The sequence below is a fragment of the Nannobrachium achirus genome (genome assembly GCF_963921795.1).
Source record: "Nannobrachium achirus genome assembly, chromosome: 3".
Classification (NCBI taxonomy): domain Eukaryota; kingdom Metazoa; phylum Chordata; class Actinopteri; order Myctophiformes; family Myctophidae; genus Nannobrachium; species Nannobrachium achirus.
The window spans coordinates 14617831-14645169 of record NC_137812.1 but is presented as its reverse complement, the minus strand read 5'-3'; the positions used below and the strand labels follow the sequence as shown (position 1 = coordinate 14645169).

Sequence of the window (27339 nt, the reverse complement as noted above, 5' to 3'; positions counted from 1 at the left end):
ATTCACAACCATGTCAGCCTCAGTGAACGTTCCAGAGGAGGGAGTGATACTAGCTGACAGAGTCGCTTCCTGTTTGACCCGACAGGAAGAGGAGCTCACCTGTCCAGTGTGCCGTGACATCTTTAAACATCCGGTTATCCTGCCGTGTAGCCACAGCTTCTGTAAAGCCTGTCTGCAGCAATGGTGGACAGGAAAACCAACGTGGAACAAGGGATGCCCTGTTTGCAAAACAAACTGCTCCCAGGACGAACCGCCTATCAACTTAGCATTGAAGAACCTGTGTGAGAACTTCTTAGAGGAGAGAAGTCACAGATCTTTGTCAGCGAGGTCTGAGCTTCTCTGCACTCTGCATGGGGAGAAACTTAAGCTGTTCTGTCTGGACGATGCACAGCTGACATGTCTTGTGTGTTGTGATTCTGAAAAACACACTGGACACAGGTTCAGACCCATCTACGAATCTGCAAAATGTTGCAAAGAGGGCCTCCAGAAATCACTGAAGCCTTTGCAGGATAAACTGGAGGATTTACATTCCTTGAAAGCAAACTATATTGGAGCTGCAGAATGCATTAAGGTCCAGGCCTTGCACACAGAGACACAGATTAAGAAACAGTTTGAGAACATTCGCCAGTTCCTTTCTCAGGAAGAGGAGGACAGGATCTCTGCCCTGAGGGAGGAAGAGAGGCAGAAGAGTCAGATGATGATGGATAAGATTGAGCTATTGTGCAGAGAGATGGAGACTCTTGTCAAAACCATGAAAGATGTCGAGGCAGATGACATTTTATTCCTGCAGAACTATAAGACCACAGTGAAAAGAGTCCAGCTCACACTACGTAATGCACAGCCAGACTCATTAGCAATGATAGACGTGGCCAAACACCTTGGCAATCTGACCTTCAAGGTCTGGGACAAGATGAAGGACATTGTCGCCTACACTCCTGTGATCCTGGACCCCAACACCTCCAATACAGATCTCAACTTGTCTCATGATCTGACCAGTGTGTTATCTGATGGACAGCGTGTAGAGCTTCACGATAACTCGGAGATGTTGGAATATCCACCACACAATATATTAGGTTCTGAGGGATTTAACTCTGGGATTCACAGTTGGGATGTTGAGGTGGGAAACAATAACTTCTGGGAGTTGGGTGTGTTGTCTTTCCAGAGAAAGGGAGACAATGGTATGATGTGGTGTTTAGGCTTTGTTAACGGTAGATACACAGCAAGCTCCTCAACAGGGCCAGGGATTGATATCTCTGTGAACCAGAAGCCTTCAAAGATCAGAGTCCATCTGGACTGGAACAGAGGAGAGATATCCTTCTCTGATCCTGACTCTAACACTCACATACTCACCTTTGCACACACTTTCACTAGGAGACTATTTCCATTCATTTCTACTTATGGGCATCTCCCTCTGAAGGTGTTACCTGGGAAGGTCAGTGTCACACTAGAACACCACAGTTAGATGTGAAGACAACAACACTGATAAGTAACTACCACCAAACCCAGCACATCAAATATAACAATGTCTGATTACAAAATACATTTTTGTTGCTTTACTTTACACATTTTGGGGGATCTGGGATGTACCTCCCGCTCACATCAATCTGTGAAACCAGGACACAACTGGACATATTTTGTTCCTTTGTAGTTTTGTCAATATGTGGGTGTAAAATGTATGTATTGCTCAGCCAATTTCTTATAATTCACTGATACGAGAGGCTAATACTTAGTGATTTGATTCACTAGAAATGCTATATGATGTGAATACACATTCAAGGTTCACATACTCTAAAAGGTTCCTGTGTATAATAATTGTTTACAAAATGAATGTATGATTGCAGCATGTTAATAAAGTTTTCATAAAACTTCTAAATGTCCCAACCTGATTACTGTACATCTGTGCATATTTGGAAGACTCATTTAAAAATAAATATATATAAACATCCATCCACCAACATTGAATTAAGTAGTAATAGTTCTGAGCCTAAAAACAACAACAAAGCTCTCTCTCTCTCTCTCTCTCTCTCTCTCTCTCTCTCTCTCTCTCTCTTATTCTTAATCTCATTTGCTGGATAAAAGCATTTTTATGGATTTAAATTGAATCCAAGTACCCCCTCTACCCAGCAATAATATTTAGCCCATAAAACTGTAATGAAAAAAATAAATAAAAATGATGCTATTATAAACCCACACAAATAAGAAATGATGTGTAGAGTTTCAAACTGTTTTCATGTCAACAACGTCAATACAATCAAACAACTTTAAAACACATCCCAGTTGCCTGCATGGTACCATGTAATTTGGGTTAGCAACTCAGGCTCATATCAAGTTTCACCATTAAACACATGTTTATTTCCCCTACTAATTCAACTGGTTACTTTACAGCACCTTACATTTATGTCAAATATGTCAATTTCCCCCCTTCCCCCCAAATGGATGTTTTATGATTAGAGGACATAGTGCTTACGTGTGGTTTAAGGGTTTGGCCATTTTTTGTCCGTCATCTCTGTATGTTATTTATCATATTATCTACCCCGTGCTATTTTGTATCTGTTATTTTTATAAAGCCCTGAAGGGAACCAGATCCTGAATATCAGTGCTTATATTGTTTTAGTTACAAAAATGTAAGGGTCCATTTGGTGGACACTGTGATATTTGCATTTAGCCTTTTATTCTGCTCTTACGGAAAAATACCCATCACTTTACATGTTTGCCTGTGCTTTGCATGTTGCAATAGGTGTTGTATAATGACGGGAAGTATGATCTGTGTATGTTTTGTTGTATTGTTTTAGCTATTGAATGATTTTAGTGATGCACTGATCGTTTGGCACTTTTGTTGTACTAGTCGTGACAATGACAATTAAAGATCTATTATATTCTGTTCTAATATGTATGAAGATATAATATGTATATATATCAGCCTTGTCTTTCTTTTCCCCCCTTAACTATTGTGTACGTGATACAACTCCTATTAGTTCTTGCAGGGATGTGAAGGGTTAAGTGGGGACTGTTAAACAAAAGTTGTCCAGTTTCTGTCTATTGTTTGTATGCTCCACCCACATTTAGCCCTTTATTCTGCGCTTGTGTTCTACTACTGCCATGTAGTCAGAAAGACATCTAGGCTTTACATGCCACCATGCCTAATGTTTCTATGCAGATGTTATGAAAACAAACCATCAGGCCAATGCGCTCCAACACAACTTTATTAGTTCATAATAAGATGTGGACAATCAGTTCAGTGTAGTTAGATCACAACTAAAATGATCAACATAATATAAAACAAACGTTATCTCCTACATGAACACAGTATGCACCCGATTGGCCCATATTATGTGAAGGGAAGACAGACAGGGTGATATTGGCCATTGCATGTTTTTTCATCCATAATATATATATTTGGCATTTGCAGGGTTAACTTGTACATTAATTAATACATGTGTACAATGTAGACATCAATATTTTATCCCTTACACACCCTTCAAATACACCAGTGCCAGTTTACACAAATTAAAACGTTATTTGCTGCCTATTGCTGCCATACAAAGACAGATAAGAGTGTCATGATATTAGCCTATATCATACATGATAGTAGTATTAAAACACTTTGAAAAGTGAGAGTTTATAAGCAGATTTAACCCTTAAGTTCTGTTCAGATTCACTACGCCTTCGTTCTGTTCGGGTCATTTTGACCCGGGGGGTATTTGGTTTAAAAAAAACAACACTAATATAAATTTTAACTTAACAAATCATCATGATACATTGACTTTGACTCAATACCAAACAATTCATATGATATATATGGTAAATGTTTGCATTCTTGCTTTGCTATATCACATTAAACACTGAAAGAGCTAGGCGTTTTTAATGATTTAGCTGAAATTCATGTAAAAAAACTAATATATTTAATACTGGGCAATATTGCTCATGCTTATAGGACAAAATGAAAATCAGACAATATTTTTATGAACAACATGCCCATTAATTGAATACTTGTGGTTCAACAGGACATCATTCTCACATAGAGCTGAACACACATGTGAACACACATGAACGTCACATATGAATATACACTTGAACGTATACACTAGGACAGAGGTTTTCAAACACTTTGGTCTCAGGGCACCCCTGTAAACAACATTTTCATCCACAGCACCCCTGAAATACAGTGTTACTTTACAGCACATTGTGTTTATGTAAAATAATGTAAAATTTCCCCTAAGATACAGTACAGTCACAAGGAAAACTTCAGATAAGTGAGGGGTGAGGAGGGGAGGGGTGAGGGGTGAGGAGGGGAGGGGTGAGGAGGCGAGGGGGTGAGGAGGGGAGGGGTGAGGAGGAGAGGGGGTGAAGGGTGTGGGGGGTGAGGGCGATAGGAGGGGGGAGGGGGGAAGAAGGTGACTGTGTGTCTGTGTTACACACTAAAAACTCATGGGTCATTTCTTGACCCAAATCATGGGTCATTTGTGTTAGGTCACATTTCTGGGTCATTTCTCAGAGCCACAACCCTTCCTTGAGTTATTGGGATATTATTTTGACCCAATTCCAGGGTTGTTCGAGTTAGGTAATATTTATCTGGGGGTGACCCGTTTTTGGGGTTAGTGGTAACCCCTATACTTGGGTCAGTTGTCTAGCTTTGGGCCAATCAGGGGACAGGCACCATAAACCTGTTTGCAAAGCATGCTGGGAAAAGCATTTTTCTAGGTTTCCAGAGACATTTTCTAAGCTGTTGGGAGCTAAAAATGCTAAATATGTCATATCCATGTGTCTGTCTCGGCAAGCTGTCTGTCATATGTCTGAATTTGATTTGTCAATATTTGAGCCTAAACCCTAACCGTAAGTGCTTGGCTGCTAGCTTAGGGTTGAGCTCCCTCCCCAACAGCTTGTCTGAAAGAGAAGAACTCATAGTAATTCTGAGATTATTTTTGTGTATCTTCTCTAAACTATTCTGACTATAGTATTATCAACATTGTTGCATAATATATTGTATGCACTTTTATGTTGATATTACCAATCTTCGAACAAATCATCTGAGAAGAAACCCTGAAACATTTCTGATGTTATGTTAATGACAGATAATATTGACATTGTCATTCTAAAGACCATGCATATGTAGGTTGTATTCATTTAGCCCACTCAACCCCAAAACTTGGGTCATATTGACTACAATCTTGGGTCATTTTAAACAAATAATTTGGTTATTTATTTGACCCAATTTATGGGTCAATATTCATAACCAAATTTCTTGAGTTAAAATAACCAAACCTGGCATTGGTCCCTATTTGACCCGTGAGTTGGATCAAAAATGACCCAAGTTGAGTTGTTTTTGACCCAGCAGTTTTTAGAGTGTAGTATACATGCTTTCTTTTATTTCTGTGCATCTGGGGTGGCTGGGGGGGGGGGTGTGGGAGGGAGGTGGGGGGGGGGGGTTGGGTTGGGGGGTTTGGAGGGGAGGGGGTAAGGGCAAGGTGAGGGGGGTTGGAGGGGTGGAAGGGGTTAGGGGGTGATTGTGTATCTGTGTTTGTACATGATTCCTTGCATTTCTGTGCATCAGGGGTTAAGTGTGGGGAGGGGGGGGGGGGTGCGAAAGGGGGGGGGGGGGTTCGGAATGGGGCTTCGGAAGGGGGGTGTTAGAAGTGGGGGTGACAAGTGGGGGTGACTGTGTGTCTCTGTTTTGGCATAATACTGTGTATTTCTGTGCATCTGTGCTTCCGGGTCAAAATGACCCGAACAGCACTTAAGGTTCAAAAAATATGAGGGGGGTGTAGCATGGGTGTAGTGCAAAAATATTTTTTTTACATGTTCATCTCAGAAGAATCTTTAAGGCCAGTGAGTTTCAGGTGGAAACAATTTAAACTTCTACCTTTTTTTTTCAAATGAAAATGTAAAACGGGTCAAAATGACCCGAACAGCACTTAAGGGTTAAGAGAGATACTAATGTGCAGAGTAGGGATTCATGTAAAGTCTGTCTGTCCTTTGTATTATTATCCTCAACAACTGCATACTATTTGTAATGAACCAACTGCCAATGTGTCAAATGTGTCAGTGTGGCAAACATGACCGGAAAATTAATAGTAGTTACAGTTACCCCTTTCTTTTCTCTAATAATGCCGGTGTTCATATCGCATCTGCATCTTCCAAACTGTATACAAGTGACATGGTCTAAAACAGCTGTTTTAGTGTTCAGTGTCAGTAATGGTCCAATACCTACATCAAACTACGCTACAATTATATTACAGTTTACAGTCCATTTCTACATTTCATTATTATATTGCAGTTTAAAAGTCCATGGCTACACTATACATTATTCCATTACAGTAAAAAGTCTGTAGCTATAGTAGCTACACTACAGTTTTTGTCATTTGCATATTTTCTATGACTGGCAGAGTAATTCTACTATGATGATGCCCTTCTATTGTAAATGTGTTCTCACTTACAGACGGAATTACAAATCAATGGTAAAACAATAGACCAAACAATGACCATTATGGGCTTGACTCACTTTTAATGACAATGAACCGTCATCATTATGCAGTTACTTGACTGACTGAATTACATGTGAATAGTAAAGCTGTAGACCAATCAATGGCAAAGTCCCACATCCATGAAAGGAGGTAGAGCCTACACATCAGTTTCAGGAAAAGGATTTTGGGTGTTTAATTAAACAATGTTTCAATCTCACAGGATCTTCATCAGGTCAGAATCATGATATAGGCTATATACTGTATATATGTGGCGGAGAGATTCGCAGCCACAGCCTTGAAACCTCAAAAGTCTATCTCCCTCATTCTATGGGGATATCACTTTGGTGCGATGGTTAAGATATTGGACTTTCGCATAGGAGGCCCGGGTTCGAAGCCCGGGTGGGGAGGTCTGATTCACCTCTGTTACATATGTGTGTGTGTGTCCTTTCATATTACTTCTATTGGCCCAGTACCCACCACCAACGTGCATATAAATACGTATGCTTTAAAGTCTCAATGTACTGACTGATTGATACAATTAAATTACATTTTAATGTCTAGATGATATAATATTTAGACACCACTCTTAGAGTAAAATAAAAAAGGGTTTCATACGAAACCTTCTGTTTTGGAACATATGACTTAGCCATTGTGCTGAGAATGTGCCCACTGCAGGTCCGTACAAAGGGGATGACTAGCTTTTAGATCATAATGTCCCAGGACATGGGACAAAGGAGAAGCCAAAACATAGCTCGTCCTTGGCTTCTTCACGAGACGAGACCATCTCATGGTCCATTGTTATATTGTAACTGTCCAATCAGGATGTGACTTATGTATAACCATTATGTGCCTATACTGTACTATATTTGCAAAATATATTTACATTGCATTCAGAATAAACAAGAGAAAAGAGAAGAGAAACATTATTATTGTACCACTGGACATAACTATTTTGTAAGCTCATTGATTTAATACAACTAAGAGAAACCAGACATTACATTGGTGTGGTCTTCTTTCTTGTGTGGGAGTAATCTTTAATCATTTTGGGGAAACTGTATTTATTCTTGTCTTAATTACATGGGAAAAATACCCATCACTTTGCATGTTTGTCTGTGCAGTGCTAAGTGCAATAGGTGTTGTGCAATGACAGGAAGTATGGTTCTTTGCATGTTTTGTTGTATTGTTTTTGCTATTTTTGAGTGATTTTAGTGATGCACTGATCGTTTGGCACTTTTGGTAATAGGTATGAAGATGTAATATGTATGTATCAGATTTGTCTTTCTTTTTCCCCCTTAACTATTTTGTACTTGATACAACTCCTATTAGGACTTGCAGGGATGTGAAGAAGGGTTAAGTGGGGGCTGTTAAACAATAGTTGTCCAGATTCTGTCTATTGTTTGTATGCTCCACCCACCACTGTGATTGGACCATCACACACACACCCTAGTGTATTTAACAGGCCTCAGTTTAGTCTGGTATCACTTTAATCTGTGTTGTTGTTGAGAGCTGAACTTCTCTCTTCTGGACTTGGTGAAGTAATCAGGTATGCAGTTTGTTTTCAGAATTTGTGTTTGTGTGTCTTGACTTTTAGTTATTTTAGTGAATTACTTATATTTCAAAGAAGTGCACTTCTGTAAATGTTTCATAGTATAAAGACAGATTTATATTGCAGCAACTATTAATAGGCCTACTACACCTATATCTACTCATAATGCTAACACTACTGTTTCCTTTACTAGATCTCCTGCTGTAAAGTTTCAACACTGGTGATTCACAACCATGTCAGCCTCAGTGAACGTTCCAGAGGAGGGAGTGATGCTAGCTGACAGAGTCGCTTCCTGTTTGACCCGACAGGAAGAGGAGCTCACCTGTCCAGTGTGCCGTGACATCTTTAAACATCCGGTTATCCTGCCGTGTAGCCACAGCTTCTGTAAAGCCTGTCTGCAGCAATGGTGGACAGGAAAACCAACGTGGAACAAGGGATGCCCTGTTTGCAAAACAAACTGCTCCCAGGACGAACCGCCTATCAACTTAGCATTGAAGAACCTGTGTGAGAACTTCTTAGAGGAGAGAAGTCACAGATCTTTGTCAGCGAGGTCTGAGCAGCTTCTCTGCACTCTGCATGGGGAGAAACTCAAGCTGTACTGTCTGGACGATGCACAGCTGGCATGTCTTGTGTGTTGTGATTCTGAAAAACACACTGGACACAGGTTCAGACCCATCTACGAATCTGCAAAATGTTGCAAAGAGGGCCTCCAGAAATCACTGAAGCCTTTGCAGGATAAACTGGAGAATTTGCATTCCTTGAAAGCAAACTATATTGGAGCTACAGAATGCATTAAGGTCCAGGCCTTGCACACAGAGACACAGATTAAGAAACAGTTTGAGAACATTCGCCAGTTCCTTTCTCAGGAAGAGGAGGACAGGATCTCTGCCCTGAGGGAGGAAGAGAGGCAGAAGAGTCAGATGATGATGGATAAGGTTGAGGGGTTGAGCAGAGAGATGGAGACTCTTGCCAAAACCATGAGAGATTTCGAGGCAGATGACATCTTATTCCTGCAGAACTATAAGACCACAGTGAAAAGAGTCCAGCTCACAATGCGTAATGCACAGCCAGTCTCATTAGCAATGATAGACGTGGCCAAACACATTGGCAATCTGACCTTCAAGGTCTGGAACAAGATGAAGGACATTGTCGCCTACACTCCTGTGATCCTGGACCCCAACACCTCCAATACAGATCTCAACTTGTCTCATGATCTGACCTGTGTGTTATCTGATGGAGAGCGTGTAGAGCTTCACGATAACTCAGAGAGGTTGGAATATCCACACAATATATTAGGTTCAGAGGGATTTAACTCAGGGATTCACAGTTGGGATGTTGAGGTGGCAAACAATAATTTCTGGGAGTTGGGTGTGTTGTCTTTCCAGAGAAAGGGAGACAATGGTATGATGTGGTGTTTAGGCTTTGTTAACGGTAGATACACAGCAAGCTCCTCAACAGGGCCAGGGATTGATATCTCTGTGAACCAGAACCCCTCAAAGATCAGAGTCCATCTGGACTGGAACAGAGGAGAGATATCCTTCTCTGATCCTGACTCTAACACTCACATACTCACCTTTGCACACTCTTTCACTAGGAGACTATTTCCATTCATTTCTACTTATGGGCATCTCCCTCTGAAGGTGTTACCTGGGAAGGTCAGTGTCACACTAGAACACCACAGTTAGATGTGAAGACAACAACACTGATAGGTAACTATTTGCATCACCAAACACATAACATATAACAATGTCTGATTACAAAATACTTTTTATTTGTTTTACTTTACACAATTTTGGGGATTTGGGATGTACCTCCCCCCTCACATCAGTCTGTGAAACCAGGACACAAGTGAACATGTTTTGTTCCTTTGTAGTTTTGTCAATATATGGGTGTAAAATGTATGTATTGCTCAGCCAATTTCTTATAATTCACTGATACGAGAGGCTAATACTTAGTGATTTGATTCATTAGAAATGCTATATGATGTGAATACACATTCAAGGTTCACATACTCTAAAAGGTTCCTGTTTATAATAATTGTTTACAAAATGAATGTGTGATTGCAGAATGTTAATAAAGTTTCCATAAAACTTCTAAATGACTTGTTCCAACCTGATTACTGTACATCTGTGCATATTTGGAAGAATCTTTTAAAACAAGAAAATAAATATAAACATTATTAAGTTGTAATCCATCCACCATAATTGAATTAAGTAGTAATCTCTCTCTCTCTCTCTCTCTCTCTCTCTCTCTCTCTCTCTCTCTCTCTCTCTCTCTCTCTCTCAATCAAACAACTTTAAAACACATCCCAATTGCCTGATACCATGTAAATTTGGGTTAGCAACTCAGGCTCATATCAAGTTTCACCATTAAATGCATGTTTTTTCCCCTCCTAATTCAACTGGTTACTTTACAGAACCATACATTTATGTCAAATATGTCAATTTCCCTCCTTCCCCCCAAATGGATGTTTTATCATTAGAGGACATAGTGCTTACATGTGGTTTAAGGGTTTGGCAATTTTTGTTATTTATCATTATCTACCCTGTGCTATTTTGTATCTATTTTTTTATAAAGCCCTGAAGGCAAGCAGATCCTGAATATCAGTGCTTATATTGTTTAGTTACAAAAATGTAAGGGTCTATTTGGTGGACACTGTAATATTTGCATTTAGCCTTTTATTCTACTCTTGCGGAAACAAATACCCATAACTTGTGTTCATTAAATGGGATATCTGTGTTTGTCTGTGCTGTGCTGTGCAAGTTGCAATAGGTGTCGTGCAATGACGGGAAGTATGGTTTTGTTGTATTGTTTTAGCTATTTTTGAATTATTTTAGTGCACTGATCGTTTGGCACTTTTGATGTTGTTGTACTTGTGACAATGACAATAAAGATCTATTACCGGTATATTATGTTCTAATATGTCTGAAGGTGTAATATGTGTATATCAGATTTTTCATTATTTTTCCCCCTTAACTATTTTGTACTTGATACAACTCCTATTATGACTTGCAGGGATGTGAAGGGTTAAGTGGGGGCTGTTAAACAATAGTTGTCCAGTTTCTGTCTAGTGTTTGTATGCTCCACCCACATTTAGCCTTTTATTCTGCTCTTGCGCTCTACTACTGCCATGCAGTCAGAAAGACATCTAGCCTTTACATGCCACCATGCCTGATGTTTCTATGCAGATGTTATGAAAACAAACCATCAGGCCAATGAGCTCCAACACAACTTTATTAGTTCATAATAAGATGTGTACAATCAATTAAGTGTAGTTACGTCACAACTAAAGAAAATATTCAACATAATATAAAACAAATGTTATCTACTACATGAACACAGTGTGCACCCAAATGGCCCATATTACGTGAAAGGAAGACAGACATGGTGATAATGGCCATTGCATGTTTTTTTTTCATCCATATATTTGGGCTTTGTCGGGTTAACTTGTACATTAATTCATATATGTGTACAATGTAAACATCAATATCTTATCTTATCTTATCACACATAATTACTGCACATCCCATCTCAAAGACGGCAGGGGTGAACTTGTACATTAATGAATACATAATGTGTACAATGTAAACATCAATGTTTTATCCCTTACACAACTTTCAAATACATCAGTACCAGTTCACACAAATTAAAACATAATTTCTGGCAGTTCTCACATAAAGTTCAGATAGCAATTTCACACATTCTCAACTTCCTGAATGAATGGCTCTTCATTAAGCTGGCCACCTCTGATAAACGCCTATCCTTATTGAAAATAATAATAATAATCTGCATGTGCATTTAAAGGGACTTCCCATGCATTAATTCTCATGTGGTTCTTCAAAGTTGTAAAATGACTAGTGGCTGCCACACACAGTACAGCTAAAGGGCTATTCCCTTGCATGAACCTTCATGTGCCGCATCAGACCACGTTTTTGACAAAAGCTGTTGCCACAAATTTCACAGCTAAAGGGTTTTTCACCTTTATGATTCATCATTTCTATATCGGTGCGTCCCTATAAAAAAGTGCAGGTCAAAAAGTCATGTAGAGATGAAACCGTTGCATTTATCATGTAACAATGCAGCAAAATAAAACCTTGTAGTGTTTTTACTGTACATCATCATGTCATTGACAGGATCAGAGCTATTGCTAGTTTCTAACCATAGGCCTACAAAGACAGGTAGGTAACAGAGACATGATATTATATCATACATGATAGTAGTATTAAAACACTTTGAAAAGTGAGTTCATAAACAGATTTAAGAGAGATACTAATGTACAGAGTAAGGATTTGTGTAAAGTGTGTCTGTCCCTGGCGTGATATCTTGGCTTTGAAGCTGTCGGCGCCGCCACACCGACCCCCCGTGCGGTCGAAAAGGCATGGATCTCCTCCTGTTTGAGCTCACAGTCAACACAGGAACCTGAGCTCCCCCCCACCCCCACCCCCACCACCACCACCGCTCCCCCACTTCAGTCTCAACTACAACCGGACTATGATGACCACCTCCCCCCCACGACAAACTTTCCTGTCTCGGTCGTAGACAAAGAGCCCCCCAGCTCCGACGATGGCTCGATCACTACAGAGAACATGCACTCTGTTGTTTTTGCCAAACCAGGACTTCATCATGTCCATTTAAACATCAATAGCTTGAATCCCAAAAAGCTGGAGTTAATTAAGGGAATGTTTCATGACGGTAAGGCAAAGATTTTATCCTTCTCTGAAACTAAACTTGATGACTCGTTTACGGATGCTAGCATTGAAATTGCCAACTATACTGTAATCAGGAATGATAGAAACAGGTATGGAGGCGGAGTTTGCATGTATGTACATAATGATGTCAATTTTATCCCCCGTCCAGACTTACACCACAGTTCACTTGAAACTGTATGGATTGAGGTAATCTTTGAACATGCCAAAAACATACTAATGTGCGCTGTCTATACTGCCCTACAAAGGCAGAGTGCAGTAACTACGTTCCTGAATTTCACCAAAAAATGGGTTTAAAAGTGTTACAGCTGATCAGCCAAATGAGATAAAGGCATTTAAGTTATATTACACTGATTGTATATCTGTTCTTGAGCTAATTGCTCATCCCCCAATTACATGAAGGCTAATTTGACCTTTGGGCGACACAAGTAAGTTGGTGTATCCGAAAACGTAGTTACTGCACTCTGCCTTTGTAGGGCAGTATAGACCACCTGATCAGAATGATTTCTGTGAGCTGTTTGATGAGAGCTTAGCAAAGGTGGACGGTACTGAGTATCACATTTTGGGCGACTGGAATGTGGACGTTTTGCGTAAAGACGCACCCATGTTCAAGTCCTTTGATGGGTTATGCAATCAATACAGCCTCACTCAGCTTGTCACAGTACCCACCAGGGTGACAGAGCACTCTCAAACCCTCATAGATCTCGTCGTAACCACTGACAAGTCCAAAGTCACCGCTAGCGGGGCTATTGTATGCAGTCTTAGTGATCATTATATGATCTACTCTACCCGTAAAATACACAAACCCAAGGCTAGTGGCCACAGAACTGTCGTTGCTAGAAGCCTGAAGAACTACTCCAGTGAGGCTTTTAATCTCAAACTAGCGGGTGTAGACTTTTCCCCAGAGCTGCAGTGTACAGATGTCGAAGAAGCATGGTGTGGTTTTAAAACCAAATTGACCAATGCTCTAGACGACGTGGCCCCCTTGAATACCACCAGGGTTAAAGCCCGCCAAGAGCCATGGTATAACTCAGATATTGCAGAATCAGCTAAACTCAGAGACAAAAAATACAATGAAAAACGAAAGTGCTGCAAAAAGCTTAGAAAAAAATACAACCATGACCTCAAAATCCACATTGAGCATCTTACTGCTCAATGCAAGAAACTTAGAAACCAGACAACCGCCCTAGTTAGATCCGCCAAAAAAAACTACATCGACGACAAAATCGAGGAATACAAAAACAAACCACGAGACCTATGGAAGTTGCTTAACAACCAATTAGGCTTAAAATCAAAAACCATATGCCACAACATAAACATCAAAACGGACGCCACTCTCATTTCTGACAAAGGAGAAGTGGCTACCCATCTTAACAAAACCTTTACCACCACAGCCCGTTCACTGGTCGAAAGACTGGTCGCCCCATCTGGGCGGTATGGTGAAGAATTTGTTAAAAAATTCTACAAAAAACTGGGCGTCAGAAAAGACAGCTTTAAACTTTCCACAGTGACAACTGATGAAGTGTTTAAAAAATTGAGCGCCCTACCTCAGCACAAGGCCACTGGCCTTGATAAAATCCCAGCTAGATTTCTCAGAGATTCAGCCGCCACCATTGCTCCAATCATTACCCACATAATTAACCTTTCCATCGAACAGGGTCATGTCCCCCAGGACTTCAAACTAGCAAAAGTAACCCCCCTGCACAAAAAAGGTAGCAAACTAGACCCTGGAAACTACCGCCCCGTTTCCATTCTTAGCTCCATATCCAAAGTCATGGAGAAAATAGTCTACGAACAGATTGCAAGTTATCTCGATGAGAATAATCTGATTTACGAGTTCCAATCTGGATTCAGAAAATCCCATTCCACTGACACATGCCTACTCTATTTGACTGACCAAATCAAACGCGAAGCGGATCAGGGCAAATATAGTGGCATGGTCATGATGGACCTCCAGAAGGCATTTGACACCGTGGATCATGCTATTCTTAACGGAACCCTGTCCCCCCCCCCTCCCAGTAAGCTGTGGTGTTCCTCAAGGTAGCATACTGGGACCTCTGTTGTTCCTAATATACGTGAACGACATGGCATCTGCTTGCGACTGCAACCTGTTCCTGTTCGCGGATGACTCGGCTCTCCTAGTCTCGGGCAAGGACCACTTGCAGGTTGAAAAGACACTTAACTCTGAACTGAGTAAGATCTGCACATGGCTTAACGACAACAAATTATCAATTCACCTGGGAAAAACCGAGTCCATCCTCTTTGGATCAAATCATAATCTCAAAAAGGTAGATGACTTCACAATCAAAGTGGGTGACAAGGTCATAACACGAAAAAACGAAATCTCTTACTTAGGATGTATCCTTGAAGCTAATCTTTCCAGCGAAAAGATGACTTCAAAAGTAATAACAAAAATCAACCAACGAACTCGTTTCCTACAGAGGATCACCCCAATGGTCAACTTCAACACACTGAAGACCATAGCTGGTGCAATAATCCAGCCCCTCTTTGACTACGGAGTCCACGTATGGTATCGTGACGCCCCACAAGCCCTTAAAACTAAACTCCAAACAGCCCAAAATAAACTAATTAGGGTCCTGCTTAACCTTCCCTATCAGACTCACCTCACCGCTACTCACCAGTTAAGAGTAGGGTGGCTCAGAGTAGATGACAGAGTACAGCAACTTGCAATGGGCCTGGTGTACAAGATACACCACACCACTATGATACCCAAGTACCTGTCAAAATACTTTATAAACGTTAAGGATGTCCATAATTACAACACCAGAGGCAGTGCCACAGATCACGTTCAACCCAGAGTCAACTCAAAGAAAGGGTCGAACTCGTTCTTCTGCTACACCACAAAAATGTGGAATGCCTTACCGAAGGCCACAAAGGAGTGTGGATCACTAGCATCCTTTAAAAATGCCCTGAAAAACCACTTACAGGCAGCAGCCGTTCGCAACTGGTAAAAAACCTAGCCCAACCCTACCCTCCCTGCCCCTTCCTTGTATATACTGTACATACTGATTGTTTAGACTTACTGTTACCTGCCCCTTCCTTGTATATATTGTATATACTGTACTTACTGATTGTATAGACCTACTGTTTTCTTTTTTCTTTACATATCTACTGCATAGTACTGTGTTCTATCTGTCTGTCATTCAATGTTATATGAGATACTTTAATGGTTTCCTGTTAAAATAAGCTTAGTCTTTTCATGGATCTCCTTTTAGTAGACCTTGTACCAGTGAACTGTACCGTCATGAATCTGTACATTTTCCTATGCAAACTTCTAATAAAGCCTTCAATCAATCAAAAAACCCTTGTATTATTATCCCCAACAACTGCATACTATTTGTAATGAACCAACTGCCAATGTGTCAAATGTGTCTGTGTGGCAAACATGACCGGAAAATTTATAGTAGTTACAGTTACCCCTTTCTTTTCTTTAATAATGCTGGTGGTCATATCACATGTGCATCTTCCAAACTGTATACAAGTGACACTGTCTAAAACAGCTGTTTTAGTGTTCAGTGTCAGTAATGGTCTTTGATTGATTATTTGAAGACTTTATTAGAAGTTTGCATAGGAAAAGGTACAGTTTCATGACGGTACAGTTCACTGGTACAAGGTCTACTAAAAGGAGATCCTAGAAAAGACTAAACTTATTTCCACAGGAAACCAATTAAGTATCTCATATAACATTGAATGACAGACGAATAGAACACAGTACTATGCATGTAAATATAAAATGAAAGAACCAAAAAAAAAGGAAACAGTAAGTCTAAACAAACAGTAAGTATATAAGGTATTGGTCCAATACCTACAACATTTATATTTATATCAACTGAAACTAATTTAGGTTGTATTTAAACATGTTTGTATGTCAAGATAGACATGCTGTGCTGGTGACATTACAGTTATTGGTTCAACACCTAATAATAAACACTATACTATACAGTTTAAAGTCCATTGCTACTCTACATTATTCTATTAGAGTATAAAGTAGTCAAACTACGCTACAATTATATTACAGTTTACAGTCAATTTCTACATTTCATTAATATATTACAGTATTATGTCCATACACTACAGTTTAAAAGTCCATAGCTACACTACATTATTCCATTACATACAGTATAAAGTCTGTAGCTAGTCGCTACACTACAGTTTTTGTCATTTGCATATTTTCTATGACTGGCAGAGTAATTCTACTATGATGATGCCCTTCTATTGTGAATGCGTTCTCACTTACAGATGGAATTACAACACAATGGTAAAACAATAGACCAAACAATCACCAGTGAGTCATCATTATGGGCTTGACTCACTTTAATGACAATGAACCGTCATCATTATGCAGTTACTTGACAGACTGAATTACATGTGAAGAGTAAAGCTGTAGACCAATCAATGGCAAAGTCTCATCCCTGAAAGGAGGTAGAGCCTGCACATCAGTTTCAGGAAAAGGATTTTTGGTGTTTAATGCAACAATGTTTCAATCTCACAGGATCTTCATCAGGTCAGAATCCTGATGATATAGGCCTGTACGACACGCATATAAATAAGTATGCTTTTTTGTTTCATAGTATAAAGACAGATTCATAAGTGGGGGCTGTTAAACAATAGTTTTCCAGTTTCTGTCTATTGTTTGTATGCTCCACCCACCACTGTGATTGGACCATCACACACACCCTAGTGTATTTAACAGGCCTCAGTTTAGTCTGGTATCACTTTAATCTGTGTTGTTGTTGAGAGTTGAACTTCTCTCTTCTGGACTTGGTGAAGTAATCAGGTATGCAGTTTGTTTTCAGAATGTGTGTTTGTGTGTCTTGACTTTTAGTTATTTTGGTGAATTACTTATATTTCAAAGAAGTGCACTTCTGTAAATGTTTCATAGTATAAAGACAGATTTATATTGCAGCAACTATTAATAACCTATATCTACTCATAATGCTAACACTACTGTTTCCTTTACTAGATCTCCTGCTGTAAAGTTTCAACACTGGTGATTCACAACCATGTCAGCCTCAGTGAACGTTCCAGAGGAGGGAGTGATGCTAGCTGACAGAGTCGCTTCCTGTTTGACCCGACAGGAAGAGGAGCTCACCTGTCCAGTGTGCCGTGACATCTTTAAACATCCGGTTATCCTGCCGTGTAGCCACAGCTTCTGTAAAGCCTGTCTGCAGCAATGGTGGACAGGAAAACCAACGTGGAACAAGGGATGCCCTGTTTGCAAAACAAACTGCTCCCAGGACGAACCGCCTATAAACTTAGCATTGAAGAACCTGTGTGAGAACTTCTTAGAGGAGAGAAGTCACAGATCTTTGTCAGCGAGGTCTGAGCAGCTTCTCTGCACTCTGCATGGGGAGAAACTCAAGCTGTACTGTCTGGACGATGCACAGCTGGCATGTCTTGTGTGTTGTGATTCTGAAAAACACACTGGACACAGGTTCAGACCCATCTACGAATCTGCAAAATGTTGCAAAGAGGGCCTCCAGAAATCACTGAAGCCTTTGCAGGATAAACTGGAGAATTTGCATTCCTTGAAAGCAAACTATATTGGAGCTACAGAATGCATTAAGGTCCAGGCCTTGCACACAGAGACACAGATTAAGAAACAGTTTGAGAACATTCGCCAGTTCCTTTCTCAGGAAGAGGAGGACAGGATCTCTGCCCTGAGGGAGGAAGAGAGGCAGAAGAGTCAGATGATGATGGATAAGGTTGAGGGGTTGAGCAGAGAGATGGAGACTCTTGCCAAAACCATGAGAGATTTCGAGGCAGATGACATCTTATTCCTGCAGAACTATAAGACCACAGTGAAAAGAGTCCAGCTCACAATGTGTAATGCACAGCCAGTCTCATTAGCAATGATAGACGTGGCCAAACACATTGGCAATCTGACCTTCAAGGTCTGGAACAAGATGAAGGACATTGTCGCCTACACTCCTGTGATCCTGGACCCCAACACCTCCAATACAGATCTCAACTTGTCTCATGATCTGACCTGTGTGTTATCTGATGGAGAGCGTGTAGAGCTTCACGATAACTCAGAGAGGTTGGAATATCCACACAATATATTAGGTTCAGAGGGATTTAACTCAGGGATTCACAGTTGGGATGTTGAGGTGGCAAACAATAATTTCTGGGAGTTGGGTGTGTTGTCTTTCCAGAGAAAGGGAGACAATGGTATGATGTGGTGTTTAGGCTTTGTTAACGGTAGATACACAGCAAGCTCCTCAACAGGGCCAGGGATTGATATCTCTGTGAACCAGAACCCCTCAAAGATCAGAGTCCATCTGGACTGGAACAGAGGAGAGATATCCTTCTCTGATCCTGACTCTAACACTCACATACTCACCTTTGCACACTCTTTCACTAGGAGACTATTTCCATTCATTTCTACTTATGGGCATCTCCCTCTGAAGGTGTTACCTGGGAAGGTCAGTGTCACACTAGAACACCACAGTTAGATGTGAAGACAACAACACTGATAGGTAACTATTTGCATCACCAAACACATAACATATAACAATGTCTGATTACAAAATACTTTTTATTTGTTTTACTTTACACAATTTTGGGGATTTGGGATGTACCTCCCCCTCACATCAGTCTGTGAAACCAGGACACAAGTGAACATGTTTTGTTCCTTTGTAGTTTTGTCAATATATGGGTGTAAAATGTATGTATTGCTCAGCCAATTTCTTATAATTCACTGATACGAGAGGCTAATACTTAGTGATTTGATTCATTAGAAATGCTATATGATGTGAATACACATTCAAGGTTCACATACTCTAAAAGGTTCCTGTTTATAATAATTGTTTACAAAATGAATGTGTGATTGCAGAATGTTAATAAAGTTTCCATAAAACTTCTAAATGACTTGTTCCAACCTGATTACTGTACATCTGTGCATATTTGGAAGAATCTTTTAAAACAAGAAAATACATATAAACATTATTAAGTTGTAATCCATCCACCATAATTGAATTAAGTAGTAATCTATCTCTCTCTCTCTCTCTCTCTCTCTCTCTCTCTCTCTCTCTCTCTCTCTCTCTCAATCAAACAACTTTAAAACACATCCCAATTGCCTGATACCATGTAAATTTGGGTTAGCAACTCAGGCTCATATCAAGTTTCACCATTAAACACATGTTTTTTCCCCTCCTAATTCAACTGGTTACTTTACAGAACCATACATTTATGTCAAATATGTCAATTTCCCTCCTTCCCCCCAAATGGATGTTTTATCATTAGAGGACATAGTGCTTACATGTGGTTTAAGGGTTTGGCAATTTTTGTTATTTATCATTATCTATCCTGTGCTATTTTGTATCTATTTTTTTATAAAGCCCTGAAGGCAAACAGATCCTGAATATCAGTGCTTATATTGTTTAGTTACAAAAATGTAAGGGTCTATTTGGTGGACACTGTAATATTTGCATTTAGCCTTTTATTCTACTCTTGCGGAAACAAATACCCATAACTTTTGTTCATTAAATGGGATATCTGTGTTTGTCTGTGCTGTGCTGTGCTGTGCTGTCACAGATCTTTGTCAGCGAGGTCTGAGCAGCTTCTCTGCACTCTGCATGGGGAGAAACTCAAGCTGTACTGTCTGGACGATGCACAGCTGGCATGTCTTGTGTGTTGTGATTCTGAAAAACACACTGGACACAGGTTCAGACCCATCTACGAATCTGCAAAATGTTGCAAAGAGGGCCTCCAGAAATCACTGAAGCCTTTGCAGGATAAACTGGAGAATTTGCATTCCTTGAAAGCAAACTATATTGGAGCTACAGAATGCATTAAGGTCCAGGCCTTGCACACAGAGACACAGATTAAGAAACAGTTTGAGAACATTCGCCAGTTCCTTTCTCAGGAAGAGGAGGACAGGATCTCTGCCCTGAGGGAGGAAGAGAGGCAGAAGAGTCAGATGATGATGGATAAGGTTGAGGGGTTGAGCAGAGAGATGGAGACTCTTGCCAAAACCATGAGAGATTTCGAGGCAGATGACATCTTATTCCTGCAGAACTATAAGACCACAGTGAAAAGAGTCCAGCTCACAATGCGTAATGCACAGCCAGTCTCATTAGCAATGATAGACGTGGCCAAACACATTGGCAATCTGACCTTCAAGGTCTGGAACAAGATGAAGGACATTGTCGCCTACACTCCTGTGATCCTGGACCCCAACACCTCCAATACAGATCTCAACTTGTCTCATGATCTGACCTGTGTGTTATCTGATGGAGAGCGTGTAGAGCTTCACGATAACTCAGAGAGGTTGGAATATCCACACAATATATTAGGTTCAGAGGGATTTAACTCAGGGATTCACAGTTGGGATGTTGAGGTGGCAAACAATAATTTCTGGGAGTTGGGTGTGTTGTCTTTCCAGAGAAAGGGAGACAATGGTATGATGTGGTGTTTAGGCTTTGTTAACGGTAGATACACAGCAAGCTCCTCAACAGGGCCAGGGATTGATATCTCTGTGAACCAGAACCCCTCAAAGATCAGAGTCCATCTGGACTGGAACAGAGGAGAGATATCCTTCTCTGATCCTGACTCTAACACTCACATACTCACCTTTGCACACTCTTTCACTAGGAGACTATTTCCATTCATTTCTACTTATGGGCATCTCCCTCTGAAGGTGTTACCTGGGAAGGTCAGTGTCACACTAGAACACCACAGTTAGATGTGAAGACAACAACACTGATAGGTAACTATTTGCATCACCAAACACATAACATATAACAATGTCTGATTACAAAATACTTTTTATTTGTTTTACTTTACACAATTTTGGGGATTTGGGATGTACCTCCCCCCTCACATCAGTCTGTGAAACCAGGACACAAGTGAACATGTTTTGTTCCTTTGTAGTTTTGTCAATATATGGGTGTAAAATGTATGTATTGCTCAGCCAATTTCTTATAATTCACTGATACGAGAGGCTAATACTTAGTGATTTGATTCATTAGAAATGCTATATGATGTGAATACACATTCAAGGTTCACATACTCTAAAAGGTTCCTGTTTATAATAATTGTTTACAAAATGAATGTGTGATTGCAGAATGTTAATAAAGTTTCCATAAAACTTCTAAATGACTTGTTCCAACCTGATTACTGTACATCTGTGCATATTTGGAAGAATCTTTTAAAACAAGAAAATAAATATAAACATTATTAAGTTGTAATCCATCCACCATAATTGAATTAAGTAGTAATCTCTCTCTCTCTCTCTCTCTCTCTCTCTCTCTCTCTCTCTCTCTCTCTCTCTCTCTCTCTCTCTCTCTCTCTCTCTCAATCAAACAACTTTAAAACACATCCCAATTGCCTGATACCATGTAAATTTGGGTTAGCAACTCAGGCTCATATCAAGTTTCACCATTAAATGCATGCTTTTCCCCCTCCTAATTCAACTGGTTACTTTACAGAACCATACATTTATGTCAAATATGTCAATTTCCCTCCTTCCCCCCAAATGGATGTTTTATCATTAGAGGACATAGTGCTTACATGTGGTTTAAGGGTTTGGCAATTTTTGTTATTTATCATTATCTACCCTGTGCTATTTTGTATCTATTTTTTTATAAAGCCCTGAAGGCAAACAGATCCTGAATATCAGTGCTTATATTGTTTAGTTGCAAAAATGTAAGGGTCTATTTGGTGGACACTGTAATATTTGCATTTAGCCTTTTATTCTACTCTTGCGGAAACAAATACCCATAACTTTTGTTCATTAAATGGGATATCTGTGTTTGTCTGTGCTGTGCTGTGCAAGTTGCAATAGGTGTCGTGCAATGACGGGAAGTATGGTTTTGTTGTATTGTTTTAGCTATTTTTGAATTATTTTAGTGCACTGATCGTTTGGCACTTTTGATGTTGTTGTACTTGTGACAATGACAATAAAGATCTATTACCGGTATATTATGTTCTAATATGTCTGAAGGTGTAATATGTGTATATCAGATTTTTCATTCTTTTTCCCCCTTAACTATTTTGTACTTGATACAACTCCTATTATGACTTGCAGGGATGTGAAGGGTTAAGTGGGGGCTGTTAAACAATAGTTGTCCAGTTTCTGTCTAGTGTTTGTATGCTCCACCCACATTTAGCCTTTTATTCTGCTCTTGCGCTCTACTACTGCCATGCAGTCAGAAAGACATCTAGCCTTTACATGCCACCATGCCTGATGTTTCTATGCAGATGTTATGAAAACAAACCATCAGGCCAATGAGCTCCAACACAACTTTATTAGTTCATAATAAGATGTGTACAATCAATTAAGTGTAGTTACGTCACAACTAAAGAAAATATTCAACATAATATAAAACAAATGTTATCTACTACATGAACACAGTGTGCACCCAAATGGCCCATATTACGTGAAAGGAAGACAGACATGGTGATAATGGCCATTGCATGTTTTTTTTTCATCCATATATTTGGGCTTTGTCGGGTTAACTTGTACATTAATTCATATATGTGTACAATGTAAACATCAATATCTTATCTTATCTTATCACACATAATTACTGCACATCCCATCTCAAAGACGGCAGGGGTGAACTTGTACATTAATGAATACATAATGTGTACAATGTAAACATCAATGTTTTATCCCTTACACAACTTTCAAATACATCAGTACCAGTTCACACAAATTAAAACATAATTTCTGGCAGTTCTCACATAAAGTTCAGATAGCAATTTCACACATTCTCAACTTCCTGAATGAATGGCTCTTCATTAAGCTGGCCACCTCTGATAAATGCCTATCCTTATTGAAAATAATAATAATAATCTGCATGTGCATTTAAAGGGACTTCCCATGCATTAATTCTCATGTGGTTCTTCAAAGTTGTAAAATGACTAGTGGCTGCCACACACAGTACAGCTAAAGGGCTATTCCCTTGCATGAACCTTCATGTGCCGCATCAGACCACGTTTTTGACAAAAGCTGTTGCCACAAATTTCACAGCTAAAGGGTTTTTCACCTTTATGATTCATCATTTCTATATCGGTGCATCCCTATAAAAAAGTGCAGGTCAAAAAGTCATGTAGAGATGAAACCGTTGCATTTATCATGTAACAATGCAGCAAAATAAAACCTTGTAGTGTTTTTACTGTACATCATCATGTCATTGACAGGATCAGAGCTATTGCTAGTTTCTAACCATAGGCCTACAAAGACAGGTAGGTAACAGAGACATGATATTATATCATACATGATAGTAGTATTAAAACACTTTGAAAAGTGAGTTCATAAACAGATTTAAGAGAGATACTAATGTACAGAGTAAGGATTTGTGTAAAGTGTGTCTGTCCCTGGCGTGATATCTTGGCTTTGAAGCTGTCGGCGCCGCCACACCGACCCCCCGTGCGGTCGAAAAGGCATGGATCTCCTCCTGTTTGAGCTCACAGTCAACACAGGAACCTGAGCTCCCCCCCACCCCCACCCCCACCACCACCACCGCTCCCCCACTTCAGTCTCAACTACAACCGGACTATGATGACCACCTCCCCCCCACGACAAACTTTCCTGTCTCGGTCGTAGACAAAGAGCCCCCCAGCTCCGACGATGGCTCGATCACTACAGAGAACATGCACTCTGTTGTTTTTGCCAAACCAGGACTTCATCATGTCCATTTAAACATCAATAGCTTGAATCCCAAAAAGCTGGAGTTAATTAAGGGAATGTTTCATGACGGTAAGGCAAAGATTTTATCCTTCTCTGAAACTAAACTTGATGACTCGTTTACGGATGCTAGCATTGAAATTGCCAACTATAGCGGGGCTGTTAAGGAGAACAATACTTCAGTTCTGGAAAGAAGCACCACAATTTTACAGAGTGTACCTCTTGGGTCATTCTTTAGAAAAATCACATTAGACACTTAATTTTCAAAATGTCCGCCAGTTTTAAAGATGGCCGCCTTTTCGGATATGTTTTACAGTACGCCAGCCAGTTAATATCGAATTTTCATAATATTAGAGTTGTTTTGTAGGTTTTAAAACATCCTGAGTTCATTTATTACACTTTTAAAGCAGCCAGAATAACCTTTCTGACTTTTGGTTGGGGTCTTTCCTCACCTGGGACCCCCCAGACAGACCCCTGAGCCTATTTCAGTAATCGCTCTGCTCCTGCACCAGAACAATGTTAAATTAGATCTGAAATATGCTCTGAAATAAAAAATGACTAGTAGCAAATAACAGAGGTCTTCCACGGGGGGTCCGGGACCCCTGGGGGGGTCCTCAGAGCTATTACAGGGGGCCTGCCAAATCTCGATGAGATCTTTTTTTTTTCTTTTTTTTTTTACATTTGAAACTTTGAATGTTTTTATGTATCCTGGTTTTATGTATTGTACTTTGATGGTTTATTAGTATTCTCAGTATTATTTATAATGTTTTTTGTGTTAAAACAGTTATGGTTGACAGCTGTTACTGCAGGGATTGCAATAATGAAGGTATTGCAACTTTTCACTTTGGGTGCAGAACAACATTTCCATTTATTGCACTGCACTCACATTGACAACACACACACACACACACACACACACACACACACACACACACACACACACACACACACACACACACACACACACACACACACACACATTTTAACCATTTATTTATGTCCACACAAAGGAGATGCATACAAGGACACAAATAGTATAGGTGCAGTAGAGTAACATTTACAAAATCATGGCATTATGTCTTCATGATACAATAGCAAGGCACTTGGTACTCTACGGGTATAAGTAACAGCGTCTCCGCCATATGTGGCGGCTGCCGATTATAGCGGAGACGGAACAATACTTTGCCAGCCTTTTTGCCTCTTTTTTAGGCACTCCAAGTTGTTGAAACCCTCTAACAACCAGCCTGTGGGTATGTCCTAGGCTGCCAAATATGAAAACAAATAGTCTGCACCTGTACCCCAGCTCTGAGATCGTATTTAGGAGAGGTTGGTATTTAATGACCTTGGTCATGAAAGCTTCCTCTAGGCTAGGGTCAAAGGTGCAGGCCATCTCCAATACAGACACTTCCCTGGACTCTTCATCAACCACAACAACATCTGGTGTATTAGCTGTCAAAGATGCAAACATTTCCAAGTTATCACAGAGATGAAACATGGATGGAATGACACGGGAATGTTTGTACACACACACACACACACACACACACACACACACACACACACACACACACACACACACACACACACACACACACACCTCTTTGTTATTGTCACCCCAAAACCCTCACCTTATCCTCTTATAGAGCCCATGGTTAATTACGCCCAAAGAGATTCACTACACTACAGTAATTTCAGACATGCAGGATATATTCGTCTTCATCATCATCATCATCATCATCTTCAATGTCCAACCTAATAGTGTTGACACAGTCTCCACCATAGCATAGATTGAAAGGCAGGTTATTTGAGCAGCTGCACCGTCCCTTACAACCTGCTTTGCAGACACATTTGATGGGCTCAAGTACTGCCTTTGGAGCAGGGAGAGCAAGAAAACTGAAACCTGGAATATACCCTCCACTCTCTGAATTCCATCTATTTTCTTCGATTGGTGGAAGCACAGGGAAATTTGTCAGGTATGATTTATCCTGCATTGTGACGGAGTTGGCACGGAGGTAATGTGGTAGCAGTGCAGCACGAGTTGGAGGTAGCATCTCACCCTCCAAGTTATTTGACAGAAATAGTTCCCATCTGAGTAATCCCAGGGTTGTTGGACCTTTTGAACTGTAAACATGGCATGCAAAATGTTCGGACTGCAATGTTGATGGAAGCTCACAATTTATAAGCTCAGGAGGAATGGCCAATGACCTTGCCAAGGTCCTTGAAGCGGTTAGTGGCTTGGTCATCATCATCATCATCATCATCATCATCATCATCATCATCAAGTAGGCATTGACCCATGTCTTTTTGGTGATTCCAACAAATGTTCTTCCCCAGTCAACACCTGAAAAACGCAAAGGAACCCTTGACATTTGTAACATCAACTTGAACTCACTCGAATATATCAATTTCCTTTTTTTGTACCGGAGGCAAGGACTTGATAAGGAATCGGGGTATCAGCCTCTTCATGTGTTTGCACTTCCTCAAAATCATGTCCCTTGATGAAGGTATCGTATTATGATGCCTACTTCGTCATACCTGACAAATTGCCCTGAGCTTCCATCAATTGAAAAAATAGATGGAATTCAGAGAGTGGAGGGTATGTTCCAGTCAGGTTTCTTGCCATCCCTGCTGCAAAGGCAAAGCTCATCAAATGTGTTTGCAAAGCAGGTTACAAGGGACGGTGCAGCTGCTCAAACAATAACCTGCCTTGCACTCTCCTCCCTGCAAATGATATAGTGGAAACTGCCAACATTATTAGGGAGGACATGTATAGTAGTGAATTTATTTGGGTACAATTGACCGTGAGCTCTTTAAGAGGATAGGGTGCGGGTTTTGGGGTGACGATAACAAAGAGGTGTGTGTGTTGTGTTGTCAGTGTTAGTGCAATGCAATAAATGGACATGTTAGACTGTGCGCCCAAAGTGAGAAGTTGCAATACCTTAATTCTTGCAATACCTGTGAACCTGTCTG

The 27339-nt window shown here is 40.2% G+C and overlaps 2 protein-coding genes across 2 annotated transcripts; both read left to right on the top strand.

Annotated features, from left to right (window-relative positions):
• Window positions 1-10: 10 nt before the first annotated feature.
• Window positions 11-1462, top strand: LOC308281997 (E3 ubiquitin-protein ligase TRIM35-like; the record flags this gene model as incomplete). Its single annotated transcript, XM_080722345.1, has 1 exon — window positions 11-1462. One exon carries the CDS (start codon window positions 11-13, stop codon window positions 1460-1462), a length of 1452 nt encoding a protein of 483 aa, XP_080578471.1.
• Window positions 1463-8240: 6778 nt separating this feature from the next.
• On the top strand, window positions 8241-9692 carry LOC308281996 (nuclear factor 7, ovary-like; the record flags this gene model as incomplete). Its single annotated transcript, XM_080722344.1, has 1 exon — window positions 8241-9692. The coding sequence occupies one exon, from the start codon at window positions 8241-8243 to the stop codon at window positions 9690-9692; it is 1452 nt and encodes a 483-aa protein (XP_080578470.1).
• Between the last annotated feature and the right edge of the window lie 17647 nt (window positions 9693-27339).